Raw genomic sequence first — 17348 nt, forward strand, 5'->3', positions numbered from 1 at the left:
CGAGATGGTGAAGAGTACACTGATTTGTCTCCACAGCGTCATTGACAGCCACACCGCACTCATTCACACACACACACACACACACACACACACACACATACACACACATGCTCTATTCATAGCGTGTGCTGGCAAATGCTGAAAGATGTCTTTAACACTTGTGCGTAATCTGTTCCCTAAGTGATGGCACTCCAATTAAAACATCTACTCGAGTGTTCACTGCCTTAGGACAATGCACTCCGGTGTGTAGCTCCACTTTCTTCAAAAAAGAATGAAAGACAAAAAGAAAGAAAGCAACAGCTAAGGTGACGTTTGTCAGAAGGTTTTCATCCTACAGCGTCAGGTTGTTGATGATAACACATTGCAGGTACTGGATGTACGCACGGCAATGCTACCCTCGTCTTTTATTTTTGGCTCCATCATACTGCATACAGTTCTTTCTTTTTTAGAACTACATGTTGACTCTTTTCTTAAAGCCTGGCAAAGCTCGCCACCTGGTGGTAGAGTTAGGGAATTACATAAGTTACCAGGAATAATGAAGTACCTCAACAGAAAATGGTATTCTTTTTATTTTTATCTAATCTTTGCTTTTAGTGAAAAAATGTATACATTAACCTCTGTGACCTCAAACTGTTAAGTTGACTGCAGTAGCTGCATATATGTACTTAGTGACTTTCCACCACTTTTTGCCAATAGTACTGCAAGATGGAAAGAGAACTAGAATGCTATACTTAAGTGTTGCACTCTGTGTAAACAACTGATTATCAACATACAACTGCCTTCCTCAGTTGAGCCTCACAAGGAAAAATTTGAAAAATACCAGACAACTTAATAAATATAATCAGTATACTACTACATTACAGCAGTTTTTACACATAATGTATTTCCTTTGGTCATTAATTAGGATGTATGGATATCTATATATGCTTCAGTGTAATAATGCAAATTCTGACCACAAGCCACATACTAACTTTTATTATTTGATTGAACCTCGGCAACATTTGCAAAGTGTCGCCTCTGTGGAGAAGTAGCTGCGCCCTCTAAACTTTCTTATTTGATCAGGAAGATTTCATCGGAATTCTTTTTTTTCACTTCATTTTTCTGGAACACAGATGCAACATTAAGTAAAGGCTTCATTCAATAAGGTACAGGCACACATAAATCAAATGTGTTGCAATAACCTGTTTTAATATGTTTTGTTGTTAGTGCTTGTTAATTAGTTTCACTGTAAATTAAAGTGAAACTAAACTTTCACTCTCACAACTATTTACAGAAGACAAAACATGTGGGGTATATCCTGAATATAGTTTCAAATACAAGACAACTTTTAGAGGGTATTGAATTCTGAGACCGAACCAGTGATGCGACTTGTGCTGTGATCATTTTGAAACTATACATCATGTTAAATTAGTATCAAATTGCTGAGTCATTTGCTTGTAGGCGAGGATATGTGTACTATATTTAAACCAATCCAATCCTTTTGAGACTTTAAAAATAATCAGTAGAGACAAATGAATCAAACTGGATCCACTTATACATAATTTAATCAACATAAATAGACAGTCAACAACAAAACCGTATCGGTGTAACATGACGTCTTCATTTCAACGTGGTCAGCAAAACACTTCTACCTGCTACAATAACTTCAACTAAGCAAATGAAAAAAAAAAACAGATGAGAAGAGAGACACACACCTATAGAGGCATTAGGCACTACTAAAAGAGAAAATCAATCAAATAGCTCTTTGTCTTACCCTGAGCTCTAACAGCCTTTCTGACATCAGTTTGAATCAGGATATTAACAGAAGTGTCCATCACACACACACACACACCGGCTTCCCGGTACTACGCTCAGAGTTGGACAGCTCCGTCTCGCCGAGCTTTAAGGCCACCGTGCTCTTGCCTTCTCTGGACCTGGCTATAGATGCGTGACATTTGTGTGTGTTTACGTTTGCATAAACACACAATTGTTATTCCAGGCACCAGAGCTCCTAAAGTGGGGGGGCGGGATGTTTAAAGGGGGTTTCTAGGGGTGAAAAGTCTTTCGGGGGTCCGATCTCTCCCCTCACTTTACCACCTCTCTAGCTCCATACCAACGCTTTCGAATGAGAGGAGTTTAGCTGCACATGTTCGTAGTGCTCTCCGTTTCCCTGGGAAAAAGGACAAAGCACGCATTATTTCGGCAGTGTATAAAAGACTTTTGTCAAAGCGAAATGTTCCCACTGCTAATTTAACGATGATCAGACTCGCACCTTGGATGCTATGGCTTTGAGTTTGCCAAGTAGAGAAGGTTTTGTGTACACGATTTCATCCTCCATGTCTCCCTCGTTCTCGCCCTCCATCACGGCACAGCTGTCCGCTCCTGGCATCTCACACTCCTTATTGGCAGATATAACCAACCGCGAGTACTTGTACTCCAACCTGGCAAAGAGACAAGTGACAGGATCAATAGTGTGGGTAAAGAAACGACGAACATTGGCAACATTTGCAACGTGACCAGGAAACCCCTGAAGAAGGTGAATAGATAAAGCAAGAAAGGAAACTGATGGGGAAAGTAAGGAGAGAGGAAATGTGGCAGGCATGAAGGAGGAAAACAGGAAGCGTTGTGGAGTTTGGATGATTTAGTTCAGTGGGTTAGTGATTAGTGGGACAGGAGGCAGAAAGTAAAAGAATAAAAGATTAGGAAGGTTAGGAAGGAATTTGTGAAAGAAGTAGACACAAAAAAGCTTGCAGGAAGGAGAAAGGGGATTTTTACCTTTTGTTCTTCTTCCAGAAGTAGCAGGTGAGCGAGACGAGCAGCACCGCAGTGAAAGCTCCCAGACCGGCACCGAGCCGGACCCAGAACTCCACGCCCTCGCATGGCAAGGTCTTCTTTTCAGGCAAGGACAGACCTTCCATGCAAAGCTTTGGTTCAGTCCACACATACAGCAAGTCCTGAGGTAGAACATACATACATACATACATATGGCAGCAAATAAGCAAAAACACACACTGAATATTGTACAAATTTTCCTCACAAAATTTTAAAATTCAGCTTTAAGGGTATTTTTGTCCATATGGGCCAAGGCTTTATAAAATAGCCTTAAAATGATACACAGTCAGTGGGATGTGGGCGAAAACCCCTCAAATTAAAGCTGCCAGCGCATCGTTTCATTTAAAATCCATTGTGTTTCCCTCAAGAACCAAATGAAATGGGCCCAAATACTTGCGCAGTGAATATGTCCACACACACACACACAGACACACACACACACACACACACCTGGTGTCCTCCTTTGCAGGCTCCCTCTATCTGATGGTAGTCTGTCTCTGTGCAAGTAGGACACGCTGCTGAGCTCTCCCACAAGAAATGGAAGGTGCAGCCATCGCACGTCCCCGCCGGGCACTGACTACAAATAGCAAAAACACAAGCCGTCACCTCAACGACGACCACCATCACAGCACAGAGCACAGCGCTGCGGCGCGGAGACAGGAAACCGCCTCAGCGACGTAGTACCTGGGAACGGCGAGCTCTCCTTTAGTGCTCTTCTCTGCGTTACAGCGAAGTGTCACGACCGCGCTGTGTCCCGACTCACAGGAGGAGGTTGGCTCCAGGGATCTTCGCAGAAAGAAAAAGAAGGAACACACAAAAAGACGAGAGCGCACGCACATTATTTGTAGCGCTCTCAGGTTAGATCGATTAAATTGAAATTGTTAGTCGAAAGTTACCTGTAGTAGAAGTTAACGTCGGGGACTTTCTTGGTGGTTTGGGGGTACAGCTCTGGCCTCGCCCTTATTCCATCAAGTGTACTAGCAACTGTCACTCCTGTTAACGACATACAGCGGCATTGTTTAATGCGCGTGTGTGTGTACAATTAATACGTCTTTGATTTTCTCTCTCCGGTCTTATTATTTGATAAAAGACCCACAAACAGAAGCCCAAACGCAGTTGTCTGTCTGCGTATCGTGCTCACTAACCGAGTAACGTGTCGGCCAGGTTAATGGACTGGGAGGCGAGGGCTGTGTAGAAGCCCCGTCCAGTGGCTGGGATTATTGTTGACTGACAGATGAAGGTCTTGACAGCACTGATTCCTTCGCCTTTCTCTCTCTGGGAGTCGGCGATGGATAGGTCTGTGACGTTGTCTGTGCACACCGCCATCTGGCAAAAAGCAAACAGCAAGGGCGTCGCATTGAGATACAGAACCGCTTTTTACGCTGCGTGTGAGTGCATGTTTTGTCTCGTCACACCTTTCCTCCACACAGGCCTATTTTGAAGAGGTGGAAGTACTTGGTCCCTTTGGAGGTAAAGCTCGGCCCATTCATCAGAGACCCTACAGACCCGAGGAGGCTCAGGTCATAAGTCAGAGTCACATTGCCCTCAGTGTGGGTGAAGTGGCAGTCACTGTAACATAAACTGTGGTCCTGAATGAAAAAAGAAAGAGACAAGGACACCAGTATATATGGCCGTGTGTTATATGATTAGCACCAAAAACAATAGTCTGATTCCGTTCCCCAAATCAAACCTTGTCGCTCCTGCTAGCCGGCCCACAAGGTTTGCAGGCGTCCGGGCCCGGCGTGGCGTGTGGGACGAGGTGTGTGTTACGGGGGCACTCTGTGCACCGGCTGGTGCGTGCGTCAATGTAGTGTCCCGGTGGACACGGCACACATGTGGAGCTGGAGGGCCGGGTGCTGAGGGCGCAGGCCCGGCACCTCGAGGCCACGCCATCCACCACGTTACTCACCGAGACGGAGTAGATCCGCACCACGTCGTTGACATACCGGCGTACCTGAGAGAGAGACGGGTACAGAACAAGATTGCTTGTAGGTGTTGTGGACCTGCTGTGTGAGACTGACAAAAAGCTCTACACACGTGCGGATGGTAACAAAAAGTATGTGGTGCATTATATAAGATGTCGTTCTGTCTTTACTTTAAACCACCCACATTCCTGCTACACGGGTGCTTTAAAAGAGCAAGTTAATGATTCAAGCTACACTGAAGTGGGCACAGAGATAAAATGTCTGTTAGATTTGTGGTTGAGTCTAAACTCAAACACCACGGCGGAGTGTATCGTCATTAGCAAACAAACAAGAAAATAGCGCTTTTCTAAATACCAAAAAGGTGCTTTATATCAGGGCAGAGACAGACAGAACCAAGAAAAAAAAAGAATCAAACAGAGCAAATCTTGAGTCCGTGGCTAAATCCTGGGTCAGTATATACTTTGAGCAGTGGACTCATACTTACATCTGAAGGTTGGTTTGTCCTCTGGAAAGCCCACGTGTAGGACACCGAGGCATTCTGGGTCATGACGTGTGTGTACGTCTGTCTCGTTTTCGTTCCCTCCCATGACTCCACCACCGTAGTACTCTTCCTGTTTACATCCTGAGGAACAATCATTTCCACTGTACTTACTGTAATTCTCCCCCCACAAAGTAAAAATGCACTTGTAGCGGCAAACATCTGTCAAGCGCTGCCTCACCATCATGAAGTAGAACTCGCAGTCAGCAACACACACTATTTCAAATTCAAATGTGATGCGACCGAACTCGGTCCCGGAATGGCTGGACATGGATGTAGGAAGCCTGGCGGCGAAGGAGGAAAACAAACATGAGTTCACCACAAAATCAAATAGCCGAGCGAAAAGAAGGATGGAGACTAAAAAACAAAAAAACAACAACAACATGACAACACTTACTTGAAGCCAGGGATATGGATGTTGAGGATGAGGTAATCGTTATCCGAGCTGCCTGCTCCACTCTGGATGTGATCACGCGCCACCTCCCAGCCTTAAGGACAGGACACATCCAAATTACTCAATCATGTCGATATGTTCCTTTAATTAATTCATTCTTGCTATTTTATCTTGTGGCAATAAATGGCTTCTGATTGTGATTCTGAGACACGTTCATAAACAGAATGACCAATGAGAGAGAGAAATAGCACATATTGCCAAAACACACTCACCATTCATACCATCACATTTGGAGTTGCCAACATTGAAGCAGGAGGTCTTCATGTTTGCAGGAAGAATGTTCCACCATTTATACTCGTAACCCAAGTTGGGCTCAGTGCCTGCTGGACACCGATCACATGCTGGGGGACAGACACAATGAAAAGACCAAGTTGAAGGCCGCCTGCGGCAAAAACAAAAGAAAACTAAAAAGGGAAATGACAGGCGGTAAAAAAAATGTATAAGTTAAGAAAGTTCTCCGTACGTTTCATCCCATCGGAAAAGGTCCCAGGTGGGCACGGTGAGCAGGTGGCGGTGTCATTGTTGTAGAAACCAGGGTTGCAGGGGGGGCAGGGCTCCTTTTCTCCACTTGGAGGCAACGGCTCGGCTCCCGTCACTCCGTCCAGACAGATTTTATGCTCGATCCACTTGTATATGACATGCGTCTGAAATTACACAGCGATGTAGGGTGATGGACAAGAAACTGGGATTACAGAATTGGATTTTTCTTTGTGTTATATTTCACTCACCTTGCCTTCATTGTCACATGCTGTGTGGAACTGGAAATAGTCCTTCTTTGAACATGGAGGTCTGTACTTACAATAAGCAGATCCCTCAGCTTAGAAAAGGAAAAGGGGTGATGAGGCAAAATGAGATGACATGAGCCGAAGAGGAAAAAAGGTGATTAGAAGATTTTATGCAGAACTCAAAATCCATATGTGAATGCAGATAATGAATAAAACAAGCAGATACAATAATGTGCTCATGAAGAACAGCATCAAACGTGAAGCACAGGAGTCTTACAATATGCATCAAGAGGTTAAATTATTCAATATGTTATGAACACTGTAACCTTATTACAATCAATTCTCATCGACTAAACAGGAAACGCATTAACAGCATCATCTGAGGACGTGAAGATACATTATAACACAGCAAATTAAAGGAAGAAAAATACTTTTCATAACTTTCATTTCACGTTAGAATATCAGAATTGTCAGGTCGGTCATATTTCATAATAACTCATTTACTACCTTCTCTTGATTTGGAATAGCTAGCCTGTGTAAATGTATTATAGTACATCCTTGTTGTGAAAAGTAAAATACTCCAGGAAGCATAATACTTCTATCCTTACAAATAGCATATTACAAAAGAAAATGAGCTTTAAGCTTTAAGAAAACACAAGAGCACACTTTCTACATCATGTGCCGAAATCTGCATTTCCCTTGACATCACACCAGTCCTCCACACAGATCTAACCAGCACGTTCCTCCTCTCTGAGGTTTGAGTAATGTGGCTGAAAATAGGACGCGCGCTCTTTCTTTCCTCGGGCTGCTGTTATGTGACTCTGCAAGCGGCGCTGATAACAAGAAGGCTTCTAACCTGACTCTCTGCCGCTGCAGTCGCCCTGTGTTGTTTCAATGATTCAGCGCTCTACGAGTTCAGAACGGAGCGCAACACGTGCACGTATTTCCTACCTGCGTACTGAGTGGTGGCGTTACAGGGGGTGCAGGAGCTCGCTCCGTGCCCGGCGTAGGTGTCCCGAGGACAGGGCTCGCACGCAGTGGACCCCGGGATACGGCTTAATGACCCCGGCTTACACGGGAAACACTCCGAAGTGTACGCCACTCCTGGTACAAGGAAATGAATAAACATTGTTTAATCGGTGCATTGATTTGTCATTGAAGTTGGGATAAGAGGTGGGAGTTTCTTGCTAACCTTCTATTTGAACATTTTTCAGCAAAACAGGCTTCACCCCTTTGGCCATCATCACTCCACCGGTCCTCCAGTACAGGATGTTGGTGCCAGATTTGAGGTTCACCTAGAACGCATGTTTCCATGTATTATCAGTCAAGCTGTGACAGTAGAGAGCACAATAACGTGAGGCTTTTTTTGATGTAGAGACAATTAACGAGGCATAACATCTTAAAATAACTTTTTTTACAATTAGCACTTGAAATGATGAAATGACAAAATAGTTTTTTTTACAAAATGCACCAAAACACAAAGATGATCTTGGATGAATAATAATTAGGTCTGAAATTAAAACAAAAAAACAATTGGCGCTGTTTCCCTGAGTTTAATGCATTTATATGCATGAACAGGTAGCTAGCGGCAAAGATGTCCATCTTCTGGCATGCATCACTTACAGTGTGGGTTGCCCATTCACCATGATTGGTGAGCTTGAGCCACTTCGCATCCGCTGACTGATCCATCTCCTGACATTGGTCATTCTGGATCTAAACACACAGAAATAATCAATGTTCTTCAGCTGAATCTCTCGCCTCTTGTACGGCAACGTAGAGTTTTATGACTTTAATATTCATTTATATACACTTTCACCAAAAGTGTTCATGGGATTTTTTAACATTATTATTAGAAGTACAAAACGGATTGCATATTTGAAACTCACAAAGAACTCAAATAGCAGGTTGTTGTCTGGATACTGGTACTCGAAGCTGACAGAGCCTTGTTTCTTCAGATGAACAGCATAGATGAGAGAGACCGTGCATTCATCCCTGTTGGACTCCAGATAGCTTCCCTGAGGCACCCAGGTAGAACTGCAAAGGAACACATGTGTAATTGGTTTTACACTTTCGATCCGGATTTTTGTTTTTTCTCGGCGTCTTTAACTGCCCACCTGTTGCAGGTGAGCCTCTCGTCTCTGTGGGGGTTGTACTCCAGTGAGGTTGCCAGGCTACTGAATCCAGCAGGCATGGAATCCCATTGGTCAAAGCGGATGCCGCTGCCGAGGGAGTAGCTTCCCGCTGCGCACGGGGTGCACTCCTGAGCCGACATCTCCAGGAACTCCCCGGCCTCGCAGGAGAAGGCTGGAGGACACGGAGTGGCGAGGCACAGCGGGGGTTGCGGAAGGAAGAGGAACACAAGTCAAAATTTGGAACTGCACAGTGTAGATGACTGAGGAGCAGCCGTGCAAATCGCTGCTGCTCTCCGTATAATGCAGCCACAGTGATCGGGGACTTAATCCTCACATCCTGTTACACACTGGGTCTGTCTCAGCGCGTTTTGCTCACCCAGCAGCCCTCGCGTATCCTGCCAATGTTTCACAGTCTTTTCCTCATACCTGAGCTGGTCAAGATGCCATTGTGAGGCTCCACTGTGAGTTAACAACCAGTGCTAGATGTGTGGGTGTGCAATTTGTGCAGCAAAACAAAAGCACTTTTGTTCACGTGTGCAGCAGGAAGGGATTGTAATGTGTGATTTGACATAATTTGATGTGACACTAATTTCCCTTAAAAAAAAAAAAGATCTTTCAATGCATTACATCACAGGCACAGCATCGTCATATCTGATGCAAGATTCTCATCCAATTGCTATGCTGAAATATATTTCGGCTGTTTTTAAAGAAATCTGTTAAAGTTGAACAAGAAGAAGGACATAGAAAATGTTTAAATAGCTAAAAGGTGAGGTACATACAGCTAGAAGCAATGTGGACCAAAGAATTCTCATATCATCTTCCTGATCTACTGTTATCATGAGAAACACCAGCTGTCAATCAACATGAAGCCCATTTTGTGAGTTATCTTTCCCTTTCTTAACACGACGAATTCCCCAGTGATCATCTCAACTGAGACACTGGTGAGGTGGTAATGTCACAGCGCAGGACAATCTTGTTCAATAGGGAGCTCAAATCTGCCTTCCTGGAGCTGTCACGATGAGGCACAATTGAAGTGTCTTTGAGCACCCTCCTCTAAACAGAAATATCTGAGCCTCTGCGACTCACCTTTTACTAGCAGACCCGTTTCCATGGCAAAACACCAGCACTGATCTGGTTATTGAAAATGGCCTTTGAATGTTTTTAATAGACACTTACTGCACTCTGTGCCATGTACTGGCTCTGGTAGTCCGGTGCAAGCCCCAGGGCTTTGTGGGATGGGTACCCTCCAACGAGACCCCGTGCTGTCACACTCGGTGTACTCGTAGTAGTAGTCCGTCTGCCAATGAAACACACACAGACACAAAACATCTGCATAAGAAGTCTTAACAATTAGCAAATGTAGGCCGGAAGCAGGCCACTAAACAGAGGCCTCCACCCTCATCAGAGCCCGGAGTCCTTTAATTGTGGAGGAGAAACATCAGAGCAGACTGAATATCAGTCTGATATCAGAAACCAGCAATGAATCCAACTTCCGTTACCAGCTGCTCACCGGCTTTTAAAACACAAGCCACCGTCACACACTGTGTCATCTCTTTAGCCGCAGCCCCTCTTCTGCTCTGGGAGGCACAAGCACAACACACCATCTCCACGGCGACGGGAACAAGTGGGGTGACAGCTGGCAGCTCTTCTCACATGTTCTGTTTGACCCTTTAGACATTTGATGAATATAATTATGATCCATCATCTGGAGCAGAAGCCCGTGAACTTGATGTTGCCTCCACAGGACCCCTTTCTGTATTTATATCTACAGAGCAGGGTGGCCTGATTTCTGAAAGTTTACATAATGTTGCTCCTTGAGCCAAACCAGATTTTGACACTGAAGCACATGCAGGCTGTTGTATGTGTGCAGAATGAACTTTATGTCTGTGGGTCTGGACATGGAACTCTGTCGCACTACTAATAATAATAATAATAATGAGGCGGAATTGAGCAACTGCCAAACAAAGCACAGCTGCACTTATTCCAGATACTAGAAATGTTTAAGAATACAGTCGCGTGCTGAAACCATCTACCGGGGCTCCTAGAAGAGTTGTGATGTCACATCTTTGTCATCCCAGAAAATGCGTCACCATGAAGCCCTTCACTGGAGTGCTGCAGCTATCTCTCAACAAGCGCGACAAGAGAGATTGTGCCGACAACTGGGAATGTGGCTGCTCTCTATCGTGGGACCGTGTGTCTGCTTTGAGCCTGGACCCGGGAGGTGCTGAGCTGAGCCGAGCTGAGCTGAGCCAGACCAGAGGGAAGGAAAGGCCGGGGTCCATGCAGGAAACTGATAACAGCCTGAACAAATACTCCAGTGGTGAAGTTCAACAGAGCTCATCTGCGATGTGCGTTGTTGCTGTTGTTGTTCTCTTAGCAAAAGACAGCAAATGTATAAAAAAAGGACGCACTTCGCGCAAGATGCAAAGGACGATGCCATAAATTGACCCGGAAACGTGTCATCGATTGTAATCGTATTGGACGTGGATTACCAACCCACTCTCAGCGTGTGAAGGCGCAGCAGCCCCAATCTGTGCGCGTTTCCCATCCCCGTTCCTGCGCCTCCGACGGGTCGGGCAGCGCCATCTCTCACCTCGCCACAGAGCCGATGTCCTCTGGTCCCGTCAATCAACCGGAGCGCGCAGAGGATGAGGAGAGCGTAATTGGCGACGAACCAAGCCGAGGACCGCATCGTGGATCCTCGAGTGGGAGAAAACAGCAGCAAGCCACGATCCGGGACGGGCGAAGCGAAGCGGGTCGCGGAGCCGAACCAGCAACCAGTGGGGACCGTCTTCCGTCGCCTCCCGTGGGCAGATTGCAACCCCACTAACCACCTGCGATTATCCCCGGTCTGTGCGCCCCAGTGCTGCCTCGGCGCAATCAAGCGCAGCAGAATAATGCACTACTTCCGGTGATCTTTTATTTTTTCAAAGTAAAACCCGTGATGGAATTGTCAGTCACCGATTTAGATTTTCCGGCTTTTTTTGTGTTGCTTTGATTGCATTAGGATTCTGTTTTTATGTCGTCCACACCCGTTTCAATTTCCTCATTTTCTTAAGATTAACCATGTTTGCTTTATTTTGAAGGTCAAACTGAGAGTAATTCTGTCTTTAATGTGTGTAACTCTTATCGATCAGTAAAAAAAAAAATCAATATTTTGATCATGATCATCATCATAGATACTGTGCATTCCGTCCCGACGTTGAAAACCAGCCTGGTTAGATTGGATCGAGATCATTTGCAGTCCACGTAACTGAGCGCCAGAGGGAACCGGAGCTCTTCCTCATCATCGCGAAATGGATTATATACACTGCGGTATCATTGTTCTGCCTACAATGAGAACATTCTGTTCGCTCATACATGGTGAGCAACTAAGAATATGCCCCTTTCTAGTATTACTTCATTACTTATCAATGCAACAGCAATTATATCAGGTAAGCTTGCTGAGAACATTTATGTATCAGGTTTATATCTATACAATTAATGTGGGTATGACTGCAGTTGACCCATATTTCCGGGTTTCCCGATTTGTTTCTATTTCTTTCTCTTCGAACACAGAGATTATGGTTTAGGTCTATCAATTGAAACACTACTCTTGGTGTGGTATTCTGATATTTCGGTTGTGATATTTACCTGTATTACCACTCCACACCACAAGAGGGTTAGTTGACCTTCACGGTCATTAGGCATGTCAGTTGTTAGATACTGTTCAGAAGAAGAATAACCCGCTGTGCAAATGTCCTGTCACGGTGCACTAAATAAATTATAACTATGATTATCAAGAGTGGTTTAGTATTTTAAATACTGAAGTTACCACACTTCAATCAATCAAACAACAGCATAGAATGTATTACTGTATTCAATATATATACAAGTTAAACTCAAATGAATCACATTTAGTCATTTTTGTGCATTTTAGCACAATGTTCTAGAGGTACAGGATGGAGGAATGTCCTAGGGGTCCCTGTGGTTTTGGTTGTCTCTGGCAGGTGCTGATAGGAGTGTCATCAGCTGGAGGAGCCACATCTGAGTCCAGGTGTCACTGCCTTAAATACATTCTCCATTTGGCACCACGGGAGGTTGGAGGGGGATGAGCCTTGGGTCTGGTGATACCTCCACATTGCATTGTTTGATTGCGTTTTCTAACAATAAATTGTTTCCTCTTCGCTTGCTCGTTTTTCTCCCGGTTTTGTTGCAGTCTGAGAGCCGGACTGTGACAGATTTTACCTTTATTTGTCAGGTACATCTTGCTTAAAGTCTAAAAACTTTAGAAGGAGGGATATGATATTTAGATGTGTTCTGGACAATGGGTCTTCATCTATTTGTGGTGCTTTTTAAATTGTTTTAACATTAAACTGAGGAGAGTTGTTGCTTCAAGGACGGTGTACAAGGACCTATTTTTTTATATTCACACAAAACCAATGAGAAAGTTCTTCAGAAATAAATATTTTTCACAAAATACTAAATGATTAAATACACCAAATTAATTGAATGAATAAATAATAGGTTGAAAGTTCAGTTGTAATAGCATTTCATTTTTATCTTTTATCTCTCCCCTCCTTTCTCTTTCTCATCTGATGCCTATCGTTTACAGGGTTTGCCTGTAACTTGAACTCTCATTTTCAACGATCGGCTGCACTTGAATTTTTACACTCTAAGCCTCTGCTCTGTGATCAGATGATTAATTAATAGTAGTGAGGTCTATTGGGGAAGTATATTAGCAACTGACCCTGAGTCAGGTGGTAACCAGAGTGCCTGTGGCCCTGTCCCTGTCGCCCCAAAACACAAGAGACCAGGGACTACCGGGTCAAGATATTAGACACTCAGCTCTGACACACTGCAGCTCACGCATCCTGAGACTCTCTCACACACACACACAAGGGTTTTTCAGGAAAGGAGAGGAAACCAAGAGTGGTCGAAGCCACTAACAACCAACCAGGCTGGGGATCTATTTTCTTTGAAAGAGAGAGAGAGAAGATGATGTGATCAGAGATCAGCTGACCGAGGGGTTGCCTACACAATCCTATTACAATCCGTAATGGGGCGGACAACCGATGCTTCACATAACGAGAAGACATGCGGAAATGGAGGACAGGTATTGAGGATACCTGTTGGCATGGATCAAACAAAATGTCTTCCCTGGATAAAGAGGTGTCTTCATTTCACACGTAGCTTCAAAAGTGTGGGAAATAATTTGCACGTTGATGTTAGTGCAAGCTTTTATTTCACTATTTGCTTTTGTCAATTCTGAATTCCCCAGTATGCACGGACTACCTTGTGCCTCTCTGGGACACTGTTTTGGGCATCCATCTGATGTTAACACTGATCCAGCACCTGCTCAAGACTCTAACTACTCCAAACAAAACAGAAATGAAAGCAGACTTGCAGCAGCAGACCCAGTCATATCCCAACCAGACGCTGCACCATGCAGCGCACAGCAGCAGCGCTACAAACACCCTCAGAAGAATGTCAACTATATCACCGACCACTCCACCAGAATCCTAAAAGTTACCAACTCACACTCTGTCTGCCACCGGCAAGAAGTAGATGAAGACCCATCCTTTGAGTCTCCTCCGGCCTGCCACAGCCCGTCCCAGAGCTCGGAGGTTGATGAGGAGGGGGAATCCCGTCCAGAGACGGAGCTGAAATGTCCTCAAATTCCCAGACCATCTATTATTATCAGACTGTGTAAGGTAAGATGGTGGTGATCAGTGAATTTGGTTTTCATAATATAAATTAAATAACAAACAATATAATGACATAATATGACAGGAGGTAAATCAGCTATAATATATCCACCATTCTAATGCAGTTGTTTGATGTAATGCATTATATCACCACAAGGTGGATGTAGATCCACATTGAAGCTCCTCATATGCCTGTCGGGCACTTCAGGATTTAATAAATTACCTCTCATTAGAAAACAAAACATTCTAATCAATGAGATGTAAAGCTCTGAAAGACAACACCTGTTTGCGGTGAGAGAAGACATTGACTATATATTGGATGTCAGTGAAATGAGTCCTGATCTCCTGTTCAACACGATATGTGAATCCTGATCCCTCTAGTCTAAACACACACACACTAGTGGCTTTGTCTCTGTGTGTGTGCTTGTACATATGGGTCAGCTAATAGATTTGAAGCCCAAAATTTGACTCTCCACTCCACAAGAACCGGATGACACGTTTATGGAAGCTGTGGCTGCCTGGTTTTGATCAATAATGCTGATCAGCAGTGGATACTGCAGAAGAATGAAATGAGGGAGGGGCAGGTTTTAGGAGGAATCCCAGAATTAACCCTTTTGATAACCTAATCCAAAGGGAGACATTTCATCACCAGATGTTCAGACATCTGGTGGCTTGATTGTTTTATACCAGAGGATTGTAACCATTTCGATCTGAGTTGAGTATTAAACACATGGTGTATTTATTGTGTCGGTTGGATGAGAGGATTCCTTTAGCCACTAAAAAAATTGAGCCAACTGCAATCATTGCTCAACAATCTATGTAAAGGCACCATTTAACTAGTTTGCACCACTCCACAATGTATCCAATGGAGAACAGGCATGATCTGAGCGTGTACGTTTACCGTTCGTAGGGCTCCATCTTCTCATCAGCTGACTCCCTTAGAAACCACAGCCGAGGTTCTTATTAATGCCCTCTATTTTGAAGAGCTCAGACCGCTGAGTGTGAAAATACAGTAATTTCACAACAGGCATATTGTGAAACGGCTCTACAATGGGTCCAGAAAGAGAAACGAGTAGGAGTGCGTGAGCACGACAGTCCGGCGTGTCATTCAACATTCTGCAATTACTGCGACTTAATCATTAGTGTATTTGTTAAGATATCCGGCGCTGCAACAGATATAGCTTTGATCTCCTGGGCCCTGATGCTTTATCTATCTGCATGTCCATATCAGAGTGTGACACGGTTGTTGACCCATATCTCAAAGCTGGACGATTTTATGGGACACTTCCAAACCCGGAACAATGGTTAACGGAATGTTCAATCGTAAACAAAACATGCAAAGCCTTCAGTTTTACTTTCTTTGTTTCACACATGCCCACACAGGTACAGAAGTGAAAGATTACTGTTATTATGCAAATGTGTGGGTGGTTTGAACAGGACAACAGGTAGGAAAGAAGACGAACATTGCCTTATGGAACAGGCCTAATCTAATGTATAACAGGGGGTTTTACTGTGTGTTGCATTCAGGAATTTAGGAGAAGGTAAAAGGCTGATTGGCCCAACATTCTTTACGCTATGCAACGCAATAATGTGTGACATCCTGTGTGTCTATATTAGCCAGTGTGCTATGATCTTTGACCTGACATTTTGTATGGCCCCATAATTACAACTTGCTTTGTTCACGTTTGAGCAGGCATGCATGTGTGACTTGTTATGCCCATTAGATTGATGTGTGTTTGTCATGCATGTCTTGATGGGACGGTATCTCTTTGTGTTCCCTTCCCAAACACTCCCCTCAGGAGTCAGCATTCCAGGAAACAGCGTCTGACGGGTCGGACGGAAGGGAGACGGAGGACGGAGGGTTATCAGGTACGGAAAACAACACTGGCTTCCTCCTCTTTTTCCCTCTGTGCCCCCTTTCTCCACCTCCCGCTCCTCATTTTGAGCACAGATTTGACAATGGAAAAAGGTTTTGTCTGGAACCGTCCTCTGCTGATGTGAGATTTTTATGGGGAGAGGAAAATGTTTTGGAAAAGACTCGCTGTGCATGTGAGGAAACGGTCGGGTTCACACAGTCGTGCCCCCAATGTTCTGTGTGTGTGTGTGCAGTGTGTGTTCACTCACCTTGCCGGTCTGGGAGGAACTAAGTGCTGGTGGTTACCTTGGCGATGAGTCTTGGGGCAAAGCGCTGGGAGGGCTGGAGGGCTACAAACGGGTAAAAGGATTGAACTGAGTGCCCCGATTAATAATGTGATAGGGTGTGTACTTTGTGTGTCTGCGAGAATGGCTCAAATGTGAGCAGTGTGTGTTACAATAGACCTACAGGAGAGGCTGAGGAGCCCCGTCTGCAGTCAAGCTCACTGCCTTTTGTCTGCCAATCCTGTCTGAAAACGTTACAAGCAGGGCTGTAGTGGAGGGTAAACGCACGTAAACGCCGTTTACGCACCTCTAGAATTTTGGAAATAGCGTTTACGCACCTATAAATAGCGTTTACGCACCTCAAAGTTCCCTGCGCCTTGTATTCTTCCGTTAGAATAATCCGAAATAAACTTGGTGTAATTTTAAAGCAGCTAAGGTACGTTTCCTATTGTTGAACATATAAACGGCGTAGTCTGAATCATGTTCATCTGCGCTGTATTACGGTCTGTGAGCATCCAATCAGTGCCTTGCGGCTGCAGCAGCGACCAATCAGGATCCAGGAGGCACATACACGCTGTGGATCAGCCCAGTGTGATTGACAGGCTACTTAACTGGTTAACTCTTAATTCAACATATTTGTTCAGGCAGTGAGAGGACAGGCAATGATGCAGAGAGCACAGGGAGAGAAACACCAGGCCCAATAGAGAGAGAAGCACAGAGGAGCCATGAACCCCAGAACGCCTGTTCTGGGGTTCATGGCTCCTCTGTGCAAGGCAGGACCTGACGTGGAGGACAAGGAGGCCCTCTGGGCACTACTGTGAAAAGGAGACTCCGTATGCAGATAGTTCTTAATCTGCTATTGTGTTGTTGTGTTGTGTTGACATACTTTTCTTTACTGTTTTCTTAAATTTAACATTTAACATAATGCAATATAGCC

At 44.5% G+C, this 17348-nt stretch overlaps 1 protein-coding gene across 3 annotated transcripts; it reads right to left on the minus strand.

The window, feature by feature from the left end:
- Positions 1-1526: 1526 nt before the first annotated feature.
- LOC120812434 (endosome/lysosome-associated apoptosis and autophagy regulator family member 2-like) lies at positions 1527-16479 on the minus strand. Of its 3 annotated transcripts, none has more exons than XR_005710618.2 (22): positions 11179-11475; positions 9762-9882; positions 8568-8757; positions 8340-8487; positions 8077-8166; positions 7646-7748; positions 7405-7557; positions 6457-6545; positions 6192-6372; positions 5941-6069; positions 5672-5762; positions 5456-5558; positions 5221-5358; positions 4502-4765; positions 4227-4400; positions 3957-4137; positions 3708-3804; positions 3496-3597; positions 3262-3388; positions 2755-2890; positions 2252-2420; positions 1527-2149 (listed from the first exon to the last, which is right to left on the minus strand). XR_005710618.2 is itself a non-coding variant. In XM_040168367.2 (22 exons), the coding sequence occupies exons 3-22, from the start codon at positions 8723-8725 to the stop codon at positions 2081-2083; spliced, it is 2745 nt and encodes a 914-aa protein (XP_040024301.2). In that variant the 5' UTR covers positions 8726-8757; positions 9762-9882; positions 16397-16479; the 3' UTR covers positions 1527-2080. The 3 variants fall into 3 exon arrangements, 2 of the variants coding, with proteins under 2 accessions (XP_040024301.2, XP_040024300.2); XM_040168367.2 differs by lacking the exon at positions 11179-11475 and adding an exon at positions 16397-16479 and having other exon boundaries at positions 2755-2933; XM_040168366.2 differs by having other exon boundaries at positions 2755-2933.
- Positions 16480-17348: the final 869 nt, after the last annotated feature.

The sequence above is a fragment of the Gasterosteus aculeatus genome, chromosome Y, assembly GCF_964276395.1.
Source record: "Gasterosteus aculeatus chromosome Y, fGasAcu3.hap1.1, whole genome shotgun sequence".
Classification (NCBI taxonomy): Eukaryota; Metazoa; Chordata; class Actinopteri; order Perciformes; family Gasterosteidae; genus Gasterosteus; species Gasterosteus aculeatus.